The sequence below is a fragment of the Oncorhynchus nerka genome, linkage group LG13 (assembly GCF_034236695.1).
Source record: "Oncorhynchus nerka isolate Pitt River linkage group LG13, Oner_Uvic_2.0, whole genome shotgun sequence".
Taxonomy (NCBI): Eukaryota; Metazoa; Chordata; class Actinopteri; order Salmoniformes; family Salmonidae; genus Oncorhynchus; species Oncorhynchus nerka.
This window is the reverse complement of record NC_088408.1, coordinates 87,229,927-87,244,436: the sequence shown is the minus strand read 5'-3', so window position 1 is coordinate 87,244,436 and position 14,510 is coordinate 87,229,927. Positions and strand designations below refer to the sequence as shown.

General features: G+C 44.0%; 1 protein-coding gene across 2 annotated transcripts in view; it reads right to left on the bottom strand.

The window, feature by feature from the left end:
- The window catches only part of LOC115140704 (succinyl-CoA:3-ketoacid coenzyme A transferase 1, mitochondrial-like), a 178,364-nt gene that overhangs the window by 84,136 nt on the left and 79,718 nt on the right, over nucleotides 1–14,510 (bottom strand). For both annotated transcript variants that reach the window (XM_065026803.1, XM_065026802.1), the window contains exons 9-12: nucleotides 14,292–14,406; nucleotides 13,967–14,061; nucleotides 13,390–13,438; nucleotides 13,221–13,293 (exon numbers count right to left, since the gene is read on the bottom strand). In XM_065026803.1, coding sequence (XP_064882875.1) covers nucleotides 13,221–13,293; nucleotides 13,390–13,438; nucleotides 13,967–14,061; nucleotides 14,292–14,406 — 332 coding nt within the window. The remainder of the gene's footprint in view (nucleotides 1–13,220; nucleotides 13,294–13,389; nucleotides 13,439–13,966; nucleotides 14,062–14,291; nucleotides 14,407–14,510) is intronic.

Genomic DNA, 14,510 nt, shown 5'->3' with positions numbered 1-14,510 from the left:
CTAGAGTTCTGTTATAACACCCCTACACTAGAGTTCTGTTATAACACCCCTACCCTAGAGTTCTGTTATAACGCCCATACCCTAGAGTTCTGTTATAACACCATAGCCCCCTAGAGTTCTGTTATAACACCCATACCTAGAGTTCTGTTATAACACCCTAGCCCCCCTAGAGTTCTGTTATAACGCCCATACCCTAGAATTCTGTTATAACAACCTAGCCCCCTAGAGTTCTGTTATAACCCCCTAGCCCCCTAAAGTTCTGTTATAATACCCCTACCCTAGAGTTCTGTTATAACACCCCTACACTAGAGTTCTGTTATAACACCCCTACCCTAGAGTTCTGTTATAACGCACCTACCCTAGAGTTCTGTTATAACACCCTAGCCCCCTAGAGTTCTGTTATAACGCCCATACCCTAGAATTCTGTTATAATACCCTAGCCCCCTAGAGTTCTGTTATAACACCCTAGCCCCCTAGAGTTCTGTTATAACGCCCATACCCTAGAGTTCTGTTATAATACCCCTACCATATAGTTCTGTTATAACACCCCTACACTAGAGTTATGTTATAACACCCCTACCCTAGAGTTCTGTTATAACGCCCATACCCAAAAGTTCTGTTATAACACCCTAGCCCCTAGAGTTCTGTTATAACGCCCATACCCTAGAAGTTCTGTTATAACACCCTAGCCCCCTAGAGTTCTGTTATAACACCTAGCCCCCTAGAGTTCTGTTATAACACCCATACCCTAGAGTTGTTATAACACCTAGCCCCCTAGAGTTCTGTTATAACACCCTAGCCCCTAGAGTTCTGTTATAACACCCTAGCCCCCTAGAGTTCTGTTATAACACCCTAGCCCCCTAGAGTTCTGTTATAACGCCCATACCCTAGAGTTCTGTTATAACACCCTAGCCCCCTAGAGTTCTGTTATAACACCCATACCCTAGAGTTCTGTTATAACACCCTAGCCCCCTAGAGTTATGTTATAAGACCCCTACCCTAGAGTTCTGTTATAACACCCCTACACTAGAGTTCTGTTATAACACCCCTACCCTAGAGTTCTGTTATAACGCCCCTACCCTAGAGTTCTGTTATAACGCCCATACCCTAGAGTTCTGTTATAACACCCTAGCCCCCTAGAGTTCTGTTATAACGCCCATACCCTAGAATTCTGTTATAATACCCCATACCATAGAGTTCTGTTATAACACCCCTACACTAGAGTTATGTTATAACACCCCTACCCTAGAGTTCTGTTATAACACCCCTACCTTAGAGTTCTGTTATAATACCCCTACCCTAGAGTTCTGTTATAACACCCATACCCTAGAGTTCTGTTATAACACCCTAGCCCCCTAGAGTTCTGTTATAACGCCCATACCCTAGAGTTCTGTTATAATACCCCTACCATAGAGTTCTGTTATAACACCCCTACACTAGAGTTCTGTTATAACACCCCTACCCTAGAGTTCTGTTATAACACCCCTACCCTAGAGTTCTGTAATAACGCCCATACCCTAGAGTTCTGTTATAACACCCTAGCCCCCTAGAGTTCTGTTATAACACCCCTACACTAGAGTTCTGTTATAACACCCCTACCCTAGAGTTCTGTTATAACACCCCTACCCTAGAGTTCTGTTATAAACCCCCTACCCTAGAGTTCTGTTATAACACCCCTACCCTAGACTTCTGTTATAACACCCCTACCCTAGAGTTCTGTTATAACACCCCTACCCTAGAGTTATGTTATAACACCCCTACCCTAGAGTTCTGTTATAACGCCCCTACCCTAGAGTTCTGTTATAACGCCCATACCCTAGAGTTCTGTTATAATACCCCTACACTAGAGTTCTGTTATAACACCCCTACCCTAGAGTTCTGTTATAACACCCATACCCTAGAATTCTGTTATAATACCCTAGCCCCCTAGAGTTCTGTTATAACATCCTAGCCCCCTAGAGTTCTGTTATAATACCCCTACCCTAGAGTTCTGTTATAACACCCTACACTAGAGTTCTGTTATAACGCCCATACCCTAGAGTTCTGTTATAATACCCCTACCATAGAGTTCTGATTATAACACCCTAGCCCCCTAGAGTTCTGTTATAACACCCTAGCCCCTAGAGTTCTGTTATAACACCCCTAGCCCCCTAGAGTTCTGTTATAACGCCCATACCCTAGAGTTCTGTTATAACACCCTAGCCCCTAGAGTTCTGTTATAACACCCTAGCCCCCTAGAGTTCTGTTATAACACCCATACCCTAGAGTTGTTATAACACCCTAGCCCCTAGAGTTCTGTTATAACACCCTAGCCCCTAGAGTTCTGTTATAACGCCCATACCCTAGAGTTCTGTTATAACACCCTAGCCCCCTAGAGTTCTGTTATAACACCCATACCCTAGAGTTCTGTTATAACACCCTAGCCCCTAGAGTTATGTTATAAGACCCTACCCTAGAGTTCTGTTATAACACCCTAGCCCCTAGAGTTCTGTTATAACACCCATACCCTAGAGTTCTGTTATAACACCCTAGCCCCCTAGAGTTCTGTTATAACGCCCATACCCTAGAATTCTGTTATAACACCCTAGCCTCCTAGAGTTCTGTTATAACACCCTAGCCCCCTAGAGTTCTGTTATAACACCCTAGCCCCCTAGAGTTCTGTTATAACACCCTAGCCCCCTAGAGTTCTGTTATAACGCCCATACCCTAGAGTTCTGTTATAACACCCTAGCCCCCTAGAGTTCTGTTATAACACCCATACCCTAGAGTTCTGTTATAACACCCTAGCCCCCTAGAGTTATGTTATAAGACCCCTACCCTAGAGTTCCGTTATAACACCATAGCCCCCTAGAGTTCTGTTATAACACCCATACCCTAGAGTTCTGTTATAACACCCTAGCCCCCTAGAGTTCTGTTATAATACCCCTACCCTAGAGTTCTGTTATAGCACCCCTACCCTAGAGTTCTGTTATAACACCCCTACACTAGAGTTGTTATAACACCCCTACCCTAGAGTTCTGTTATAGCACCCCTACCCTAGAGTTCTGTTATAACACCCCTACACTAGAGTTGTTATAACACCCCTACCCTAGAGTTCTGTTATAACGCCCATACCCTAGAGTTCTGTTATAACACCATAGCCCCCTAGAGTTCTGTTATAACACCCATACCCTAGAGTTCTGTTATAACACCCTAGCCCCCTAGAGTTCTGTTATAGCGCCCATACCCTAGAATTCTGTTATAACAACCTAGCCCCCTAGAGTTCTGTTATAACCCCTAGCCCCTAGAGTTCTGTTATAACACCCCTACACTAGAGTTCTGTTATAACACCCCTACCCTAGAGTTCTGTTATAACACCCCTACCCTAGAGTTCTGTTATAACGCCCTACCCTAGAGTTCTGTTATAACACCCTAGCCCCTAGAGTTCTGTTATAACGCCCATACCCTAGAATTCTGTTATAATACCCTAGCCCCTAGAGTTCTGTTATAACACCCTAGCCCCCTAGAGTTCTGTTATAACGCCCATACCCTAGAGTTCTGTTATAATACCCCTACCATATAGTTCTGTTATAACACCCCTACACTAGAGTTATGTTATAACACCCCTACCCTAGAGTTCTGTTATAACGCCCATACCCAAAAGTTCTGTTATAACACCCTAGCCCCCTAGAGTTCTGTTATAACGCCCATACCCTAGAGTTCTGTTATAACACCCTAGCCCCTAGAGTTCTGTTATAACACCCTAGCCCCCTAGAGTTCTGTTATAACACCCATACCCTAGAGTTGTTATAACACCCTAGCCCCCTAGAGTTCTGTTATAACACCCTAGCCCCCTAGAGTTCTGTTATAACACCCTAGCCCCCTAGAGTTCTGTTATAACACCCTAGCCCCCTAGAGTTCTGTTATAACGCCCATACCCTAGAGTTCTGTTATAACACCCTAGCCCCCTAGAGTTCTGTTATAACACCCATACCCTAGAGTTCTGTTATAACACCCTAGCCCCCTAGAGTTATGTTATAAGACCCCTACCCTAGAGTTCTGTTATAACACCCTAGCCCCCTAGAGTTCTGTTATAACACCCTAGCCCCCTAGAGTTCTGTTATAACGCCCATACCCTAGAGTTCTGTTATAACACCCTAGCCCCCTAGAGTTCTGTTATAACACCCTAGCCCCCTAGAGTTCTGTTATAACACCCATACCCTAGAGTTGTTATAACACCCTAGCCCCCTAGAGTTCTGTTATAACACCCTAGCCCCCTAGAGTTATGTTATAACGCCCATACCCTAGAGTTCTGTTATAACACCCTAGCCCCCTAGAGTTCTGTTATAACACCCATACCCTAGAGTTCTGTTATAACACCCTAGCCCCCTAGAGTTATGTTATAAGACCCCTACCCTAGAGTTCTGTTATAACACCCTAGCCCCCTAGAGTTATGTTATAACACCCATACCCTAGAGTTCTGTTATAACACCCTAGCCCCCTAGAGTTCTGTTATAACGCCCATACCCTAGAATTCTGTTATAACACCCTAGCCTCCTAGAGTTCTGTTATAACACCCTAGCCCCCTAGAGTTCTGTTATAACACCCTAGCCCCTAGAGTTCTGTTATAACACCCTAGCCCCTAGAGTTCTGTTATAACGCCCATACCCTAGAGTTCTGTTATAACACCCTAGCCCCCCTAGAGTTCTGTTATAACACCCATACCCTAGAGTTCTGTTATAACACCCTAGCCCCCTAGAGTTATGTTATAAGACCCCTACCCTAGAGTTCCGTTATAACACCATAGCCCCTAGAGTTCTGTTATAACACCCATACCCTAGAGTTCTGTTATAACACCCTAGCCCCCTAGAGTTCTGTTATAATACCCCTACCCTAGAGTTCTGTTATAACACCCCTACACTAGAGTTCTGTTATAGCACCCCTACCCTAGAGTTCTGTTATAACACCCTACACTAGAGTTCTGTTATAACACCCTACCCCTAGAGTTCTGTTATAACGCCCATACCCTAGAGTTCTGTTATAACGCCCATACCCTAGAGTTCTGTTATAACACCCATACCCTAGAGTTCTGTTATAACACCCTAGCCCCCTAGAGTTCTGTTATAACGCCCATACCCTAGAATTCTGTTATAACAACCTAGCCCCCTAGAGATCTGTTATAACCCCTAGCCCCTAAAGTTCTGTTATAACACCCCTACACTAGAGTTCTGTTATAACACCCCTACCCTAGAGTTCTGTTATAACACCCCTACCCTAGAGTTCTGTTATAACACCCTAGCCCCCTAGAGTTCTGTTATAACGCCCATACCCTAGAATTCTGTTATAATACCCTAGCCCCCTAGAGTTCTGTTATAACACCCTAGCCCCCTAGAGTTCTGTTATAACGCCCATACCCTAGAGTTCTGTTATAATACCCCTACCATATAGTTCTGTTATAACACCCCTACACTAGAGTTATGTTATAACACCCCTACCCTAGAGTTCTGTTATAACGCCCATACCCAAAAGTTCTGTTATAACACCCTAGCCCCCTAGAGTTCTGTTATAACGCCCATACCCTAGAGTTCTGTTATAACACCCTAGCCCCCTAGAGTTCTGTTATAACACCCTAGCCCCCTAGAGTTCTGTTATAACACCCATACCCTAGAGTTGTTATAACACCCTAGCCCCCTAGAGTTCTGTTATAACACCCTAGCCCCCTAGAGTTCTGTTATAACACCCTAGCCCCCTAGAGTTCTGTTATAACGCCCATACCCTAGAGTTCTGTTATAACACCCTAGCCCCTAGAGTTCTGTTATAACACCCATACCCTAGAGTTCTGTTATAACACCCTAGCCCCCTAGAGTTATGTTATAAGACCCCTACCCTAGAGTTCTGTTATAACACCCCTACACTAGAGTTCTGTTATAACACCCCTACCCTAGAGTTCTGTTATAACGCCCCTACCCTAGAGTTCTGTTATAACGCCCATACCCTAGAGTTCTGTTATAACACCTAGCCCCCTAGAGTTCTGTTATAACGCCCATACCCTAGAATTCTGTTATAATACCCCATACCATAGAGTTCTGTTATAACACCTCTACACTAGAGTTATGTTATAACACCCCTACCTAGAGTTCTGTTATAACACCCTACCTTAGAGTTCTGTTATAATACCCCTACCCTAGAGTTCTGTTATAACACCCTACCCCAGAGTTCTATTATAACACCCTACCCTAGAGTTGTTATAACACCCCTACACTAGAGTTATTTTATAACACCCCTACCCTAGAGTTCTGTTATAACACCCCTACCTAGAGTTCTGTTATAACACCCCTACCCTAGAGTTCTGTTATAACACCCCTACCCTAGAGTTCTGTTATAACACCCCTACCCTAGAGTTCTGTTATAACACCCCTACCCTAGAGTTCTGTTATAACGCCCATACCCTAGAATTCTGTTATAACACCCTAGCCCCCTAGAGTTCTGTTATAACACCCTAGCCCCTAGAGTTCTGTTATAATACCCCTACCCTAGAGTTCTGTTATAATACCCTACCCTAGAGTTCTGTTATAACGCCCTACCCTAGAGTTCTGTTATAACGCCCCTACCCTAGAGTTCTGTTATAACACCCTAGCCCCCTAGAGTTCTGTTATAACGCCCATACCCTAGAATTCTGTTATAATACCCTAGCCCCCTAGAGTTCTGTTATAACACCCTAGCCCCCTAGAGTTCTGTTATAACGCCCATACCCTAGAGTTCTGTTATAATACACCTACCATAGAGTTCTGTTATAACACACCTACACTAGAGTTCTGTTATAACGCCCTACCCTAGAGTTCTGTTATAACGCCCATACCCTAGAGTTCTGTTATAACGCCCATACCCCTAGAGTTCTGTTATAACACCCTAGCCCCTAGAGTTCTGTTATAACACCCTAGCCCCTAGAGTTCTGTTATAACACCCATACCCTAGAGTTCTGTTATAACACCCTAGCCCCCTAGAGTTCTGTTATAACACCCATACCCTAGAGTTGTTATAACACCCTAGCCCCTAGAGTTCTGTTATAACACCCTAGCCCCTAGAGTTCTGTTATAACACCCTAGCCCCCTAGAGTTCTGTTATAACGCCCATACCCTAGAGTTCTGTTATAACACCCTAGCCCCTAGAGTTCTGTTATAACACCCATACCCTAGAGTTCTGTTATAACACCCTAGCCCCCTAGAGTTCTGTTATAACGCCCATACCCTAGAATTCTGTTATAACACCCTAGCCTCCTAGAGTTCTGTTATAACACCCTAGCCCCCTAGAGTTCTGTTATAACACCCTAGCCCCCTAGAGTTCTGTTATAACACCCTAGCCCCCTAGAGTTCTGTTATAACGCCCATACCCTAGAGTTCTGTTATAACACCCCTAGCCCCTAGAGTTCTGTTATAACACCCATACCCTAGAGTTCTGTTATAACACCCTAGCCCCCTAGAGTTATGTTATAAGACCCCTACCCTAGAGTTCCGTTATAACACCATAGCCCCCTAGAGTTCTGTTATAACACCCATACCCTAGAGTTCTGTTATAACACCCTAGCCCCCTAGAGTTCCGTTATAATACCCCTACCCTAGAGTTCTGTTATAACACCCCTACACTAGAGTTCTGTTATAGCACCCCTACCCTAGAGTTCTGTTATAACACCCCTACACTAGAGTTCTGTTATAACACCCCTACCCTAGAGTTCTGTTATAACGCCCATACCCTAGAGTTCTGTTATAACACCATAGCCCCCTAGAGTTCTGTTATAACACCCATACCCTAGAGTTCTGTTATAACACCCTAGCCCCCTAGAGTTCTGTTATAACGCCCATACCCTAGAATTCTGTTATAACAACCTAGCCCCCTAGAGATCTGTTATAACCCCCTAGCCCCCTAAAGTTCTGTTATAACACCCCTACACTAGAGTTCTGTTATAACACCCCTACCCTAGAGTTCTGTTATAACGCACCTACCCTAGAGTTCTGTTATAACACCCTAGCCCCCTAGAGTTCTGTTATAACGCCCATACCCTAGAATTCTGTTATAATACCCTAGCCCCTAGAGTTCTGTTATAACACCCTAGCCCCTAGAGTTCTGTTATAACGCCCATACCCTAGAGTTCTGTTATAATACCCCTACCATATAGTTCTGTTATAACACCCCTACACTAGAGTTATGTTATAACACCCCTACCCTAGAGTTCTGTTATAACGCCCATACCCAAAAGTTCTGTTATAACACCTAGCCCCTAGAGTTCTGTTATAACGCCCATACCCTAGAGTTCTGTTATAACACCCTAGCTCCCTAGAGTTCTGTTATAACACCCTAGCCCCCTAGAGTTCTGTTATAACACCCATACCCTAGAGTTGTTATAACACCCTAGCCCCTAGAGTTCTGTTATAACACCCTAGCCCCCTAGAGTTCTGTTATAACACCCTAGCCCCTAGAGTTCTGTTATAACGCCCATACCCTAGAGTTCTGTTATAACACCCTAGCCCCCTAGAGTTCTGTTATAACACCCATACCCTAGAGTTCTGTTATAACACCCTAGCCCCTAGAGTTATGTTATAAGACCCCTACCTAGAGTTCTGTTATAACACCCCTACACTAGAGTTCTGTTATAACACCCTACCCTAGAGTTCTGTTATAACGCCCCTACCCTAGAGTTCTGTTATAACGCCCATACCCTAGAGTTCTGTTATAACACCCTAGCCCCCTAGAGTTCTGTTATAACGCCCATACCCTAGAATTCTGTTATAATACCCCATACCATAGAGTTCTGTTATAACACCTCTACACTAGAGTTATGTTATAACACCCCTACCCTAGAGTTCTGTTATAACACCCCTACCTTAGAGTTCTGTTATAATACCCCTACCCTAGAGTTCTGTTATAACACCCTACCCCAGAGTTCTATTATAACACCCCTACCCTAGAGTTGTTATAACACCCTACACTAGAGTTATTTTATAACACCCCTACCCTAGAGTTCTGTTATAACACCCTACCTAGAGTTCTGTTATAACACCCCTACCCTAGAGTTCTGTTATAACACCCCTACCCTAGAGTTCTGTTATAACACCCCTACCCTAGAGTTCTGTTATAACACCCCTACCCTAGAGTTCTGTTATAACGCCCATACCCTAGAATTCTGTTATAACACCCTAGCCCCCTAGAGTTCTGTTATAACACCCTAGCCCCCTAGAGTTCTGTTATAATACCCCTACCCTAGAGTTCTGTTATAACACCCCTACCCTAGAGTTCTGTTATAACGCCCCTACCCTAGAGTTCTGTTATAACGCCCCTACCCTAGAGTTCTGTTATAACACCCTAGCCCCCTAGAGTTCTGTTATAACGCCCATACCCTAGAATTCTGTTATAATACCCTAGCCCCCTAGAGTTCTGTTATAACACCCTAGCCCCCTAGAGTTCTGTTATAACGCCCATACCCTAGAGTTCTGTTATAATACACCTACCATAGAGTTCTGTTATAACACACCTACACTAGAGTTCTGTTATAACGCCCCTACCCTAGAGTTCTGTTATAACGCCCATACCCTAGAGTTCTGTTATAACGCCCATACCCTAGAGTTCTGTTATAACACCCTAGCCCCCTAGAGTTCTGTTATAACACCCTAGCCCCCTAGAGTTCTGTTATAACACCCATACCCTAGAGTTCTGTTATAACACCCTAGCCCCCTAGAGTTCTGTTATAACACCCATACCCTAGAGTTGTTATAACACCCTAGCCCCCTAGAGTTCTGTTATAACACCCTAGCCCCCTAGAGTTCTGTTATAACACCCTAGCCCCCTAGAGTTCTGTTATAACGCCCATACCCTAGAGTTCTGTTATAACACCCTAGCCCCCTAGAGTTCTGTTATAACACCCATACCCTAGAGTTCTGTTATAACACCCTAGCCCCCTAGAGTTCTGTTATAACGCCCATACCCTAGAATTCTGTTATAACACCTAGCCTCCTAGAGTTCTGTTATAACACCCTAGCCCCCTAGAGTTCTGTTATAACACCTAGCCCCTAGAGTTCTGTTATAACACCTAGCCCCTAGAGTTCTGTTATAACGCCCATACCCTAGAGTTCTGTTATAACACCCTAGCCCCCTAGAGTTCTGTTATAACACCCATACCCTAGAGTTCTGTTATAACACCCTAGCCCCCTAGAGTTATGTTATAAGACCCCTACCCTAGAGTTCCGTTATAACACCATAGCCCCTAGAGTTCTGTTATAACACCCATACCCTAGAGTTCTGTTATAACACCCTAGCCCCCTAGAGTTCTGTTATAATACCCCTACCCTAGAGTTCTGTTATAACACCCTACACTAGAGTTCTGTTATAGCACCCCTACCCTAGAGTTCTGTTATAACACCCCTACACTAGAGTTCTGTTATAACACCCTACCCTAGAGTTCTGTTATAACGCCCATACCCTAGAGTTCTGTTATAACACCATAGCCCCTAGAGTTCTGTTATAACACCCATACCCTAGAGTTCTGTTATAACACCCTAGCCCCCTAGAGTTCTGTTATAACGCCCATACCCTAGAATTCTGTTATAACAACCTAGCCCCTAGAGATCTGTTATAACCCCCTAGCCCCTAAAGTTCTGTTATAACACCCTACACTAGAGTTCTGTTATAACACCCTACCCTAGAGTTCTGTTATAACGCACCTACCCTAGAGTTCTGTTATAACACCCTAGCCCCTAGAGTTCTGTTATAACGCCCATACCCTAGAATTCTGTTATAATACCCTAGCCCCCTAGAGTTCTGTTATAACACCTAGCCCCCTAGAGTTCTGTTATAACGCCCATACCCTAGAGTTCTGTTATAATACCCCTACCATATAGTTCTGTTATAACACCCCTACACTAGAGTTATGTTATAACACCCCTACCCTAGAGTTCTGTTATAACGCCCATACCCAAAGTTCTGTTATAACACCTAGCCCCCTAGAGTTCTGTTATAACGCCCATACCCTAGAGTTCTGTTATAACACCCTAGCCCCCTAGAGTTCTGTTATAACACCCTAGCCCCCTAGAGTTCTGTTATAACACCCATACCCTAGAGTTGTTATAACACCCCCTAGCCCCTAGAGTTCTGTTATAACACCCTAGCCCCCTAGAGTTCTGTTATAACACCCTAGCCCCCTAGAGTTCTGTTATAACACCCTAGCCCCCTAGAGTTCTGTTATAACGCCCATACCCTAGAGTTCTGTTATAACACCCTAGCCCCCTAGAGTTCTGTTATAACACCCATACCCTAGAGTTCTGTTATAACACCCTAGCCCCCTAGAGTTATGTTATAAGACCCCTACCCTAGAGTTCTGTTATAACACCCCTACACTAGAGTTCTGTTATAACACCCCTACCCTAGAGTTCTGTTATAACGCCCCTACCCTAGAGTTCTGTTATAACGCCCATACCCTAGAGTTCTGTTATAACACCTTAGCCCCCTAGAGTTCTGTTATAACGCCCATACCCTAGAATTCTGTTATAATACCCCATACCATAGAGTTCTGTTATAACACCTCTACACTAGAGTTATGTTATAACACCCCTACCCTAGAGTTCTGTTATAACACCCCTACCTTAGAGTTCTGTTATAATACCCCTACCCTAGAGTTCTGTTATAACACCCCTACCCCAGAGTTCTATTATAACACCCCTACCCTAGAGTTGTTATAACACCCCTACACTAGAGTTATTTTATAACACCCCTACCCTAGAGTTCTGTTATAACACCCCTACCCTAGAGTTCTGTTATAACACCCCTACCCTAGAGTTCTGTTATAACACCCCTACCCTAGAGTTCTGTTATAACACCCCTACCCTAGAGTTCTGTTATAACACCCCTACCCTAGAGTTCTGTTATAACGCCCATACCCTAGAATTCTGTTATAACACCCTAGCCCCCTAGAGTTCTGTTATAACACCCTAGCCCCCTAGAGTTCTGTTATAACACCCTAGCCCCCTAGAGTTCTGTTATAATACCCCTACCCTAGAGTTCTGTTATAACACCCCTACCCTAGAGTTCTGTTATAACGCCCCTACCCTAGAGTTCTGTTATAACGCCCCTACCCTAGAGTTCTGTTATAACACCCTAGCCCCCTAGAGTTCTGTTATAACGCCCATACCCTAGAATTCTGTTATAATACCCTAGCCCCCTAGAGTTCTGTTATAACATCCTAGCCCCCTAGAGTTCTGTTATAACGCCCATACCCTAGAGTTCTGTTATAATACACCTACCATAGAGTTCTGTTATAACACACCTACACTAGAGTTCTGTTATAACGCCCCTACCCTAGAGTTCTGTTATAACGCCCATACCCTAGAGTTCTGTTATAACGCCCATACCCTAGAGTTCTGTTATAACACCCTAGCCCCCTAGAGTTCTGTTATAACACCCTAGCCCCCTAGAGTTCTGTTATAACACCCATACCCTAGAGTTCTGTTATAACACCCTAGCCCCCTAGAGTTCTGTTATAACACCCATACCCTAGAGTTGTTATAACACCCTAGCCCCCTTAGAGTTCTGTTATAACACCCTAGCCCCCTAGAGTTCTGTTATAACACCCTAGCCCCTAGAGTTCTGTTATAACGCCCATACCCTAGAGTTCTGTTATAACACCCTAGCCCCCTAGAGTTCTGTTATAACACCCATACCCTAGAGTTCTGTTATAACACCCTAGCCCCTAGAGTTCTGTTATAACACCCATACCCTAGAGTTCTGTTATAACACCCTAGCCCCCTAGAGTTCTGTTATAACACCCATACCCTAGAGTTCTGTTATAACACCCTAGCCCCCTAGAGTTCTGTTATAACACCCATACCCTAGAGTTCTGTTATAACACCCCTACCCTAGAGTTCTGTTATAACACCCTAGCCCCCTAGAGTTCTGTTATAACACCCATACCCTAGAGTTCTGTTATAACACCCTAGCCCCCTAGAGTTTTGTTATAACACCCATACCCTAGAGTTCTGTTATAACACCCTAGCCCCCTAGAGTTCTGTTATAACACCCATACCCTAGAGTTCTGTTATAACACCCTAGCCCCCTAGAGTTCTGTTATAACACCCTAGCCCCCTAGAGTTCTGGTTTAATGCTCAAATAGGGTTGCAAAATTTTATGAACTCAATTCAAACTGCATGATGAGTGAGATCACAAATAGAATAGATAATAGACTGTGACAATGTCCTTACCCTCTGATCATGGCAAATGACTCGTCACTGGAGAAGTAGGAAGCCCCTGGAAGCACAGTCACCGTTTCTTTACCTGCACACACACGGGAAATGTCCACATATCTCATAAACATAGGAGTGTGTGTGTGTGTGTGTGTGTGTGTGTGTGTGTATAGATATCTTCCCTTACCGGCGTTGATGAGGTCAGCATCCACTTCGCCTTCTGTGGGGTAGGGGCCCTACATGAAACACACACATTCATCACGCAAAGATGTCACACACACATTCATCACAGTAGTTTTGGATTCTGTTGGTCACTCAACCCCAGCATGATCTCACAACCTTTATTTTGACAGGGAGTCATGCTGAGACCAAGGTCTCTTTCACAGATCAGCCCTGTATAGACAACACACATCACTATACACATCAAACCTGGCCAACAGACAATCAAAGAAAACTTATTAGATGAGACATTTATTTTATCTCTTCAACAAAGGAACCGGCCATGTTTCTCTATAGCCCGAGGGAGCTTTTGACACCACATCTCTTAACCTGACACTCATAATTGGGGGGAACATTTTCACAAATGAGCATTAGAATATTTCTGCTTTCATTTCTCTGACAACAGAATTGATGAGAAAAAAAATGAATGGGATCTCCACAATGTTTGTTAGGAACCCGTCATGTTTCAAACGTGAGTCCCAACACCTGTTGTCAACCAGGTTACTATGGTGTTACTATGACATAGATTCAAATGAGGGTTTTACCAATCCCAGAATGCCGTTCTCACTCTGCAGGTGGACAGTGATGTCTGGTTGGATGAAGTTGCTGGCCAGCATGGGGATGCCGATACCCAGGTTAGCTGACAGTGGTTCATGTTAAAGAACATACACTTTGAATACATTACAGACATACAGTACCCTGATCTCATTCTAATTCTGCACTACAAATGCCAAAGCCTGGGTAAGCTAGTTTCTCAAAGATATTCATAGCGGCAAGTTTTTTTTTAAACTATTAAGCTGTCTTTTGGTCAGATATCACAAGATCAATGACGATTGGTTCGATGGAGTCCCACTTCATGTTCAAGAATACCATACATCCCATCCTCAAACTCCAGGGCTGCTCTGCGAATGATCCGCTCTCGTAAAATGTCAGAGTCCTTCTTTGGTTTGGGCTTCTCTGCTAGGTCCTTCTGCACTGTGCGCCTCTGGAGAGTGTAGAGAGAGACAGTCAATTCATTCTTCTCTGCTTAGTACCAATTGATTACACAGACTTCCCTATTGGACTCTGATGGGTCTGGAAGGGATGAAC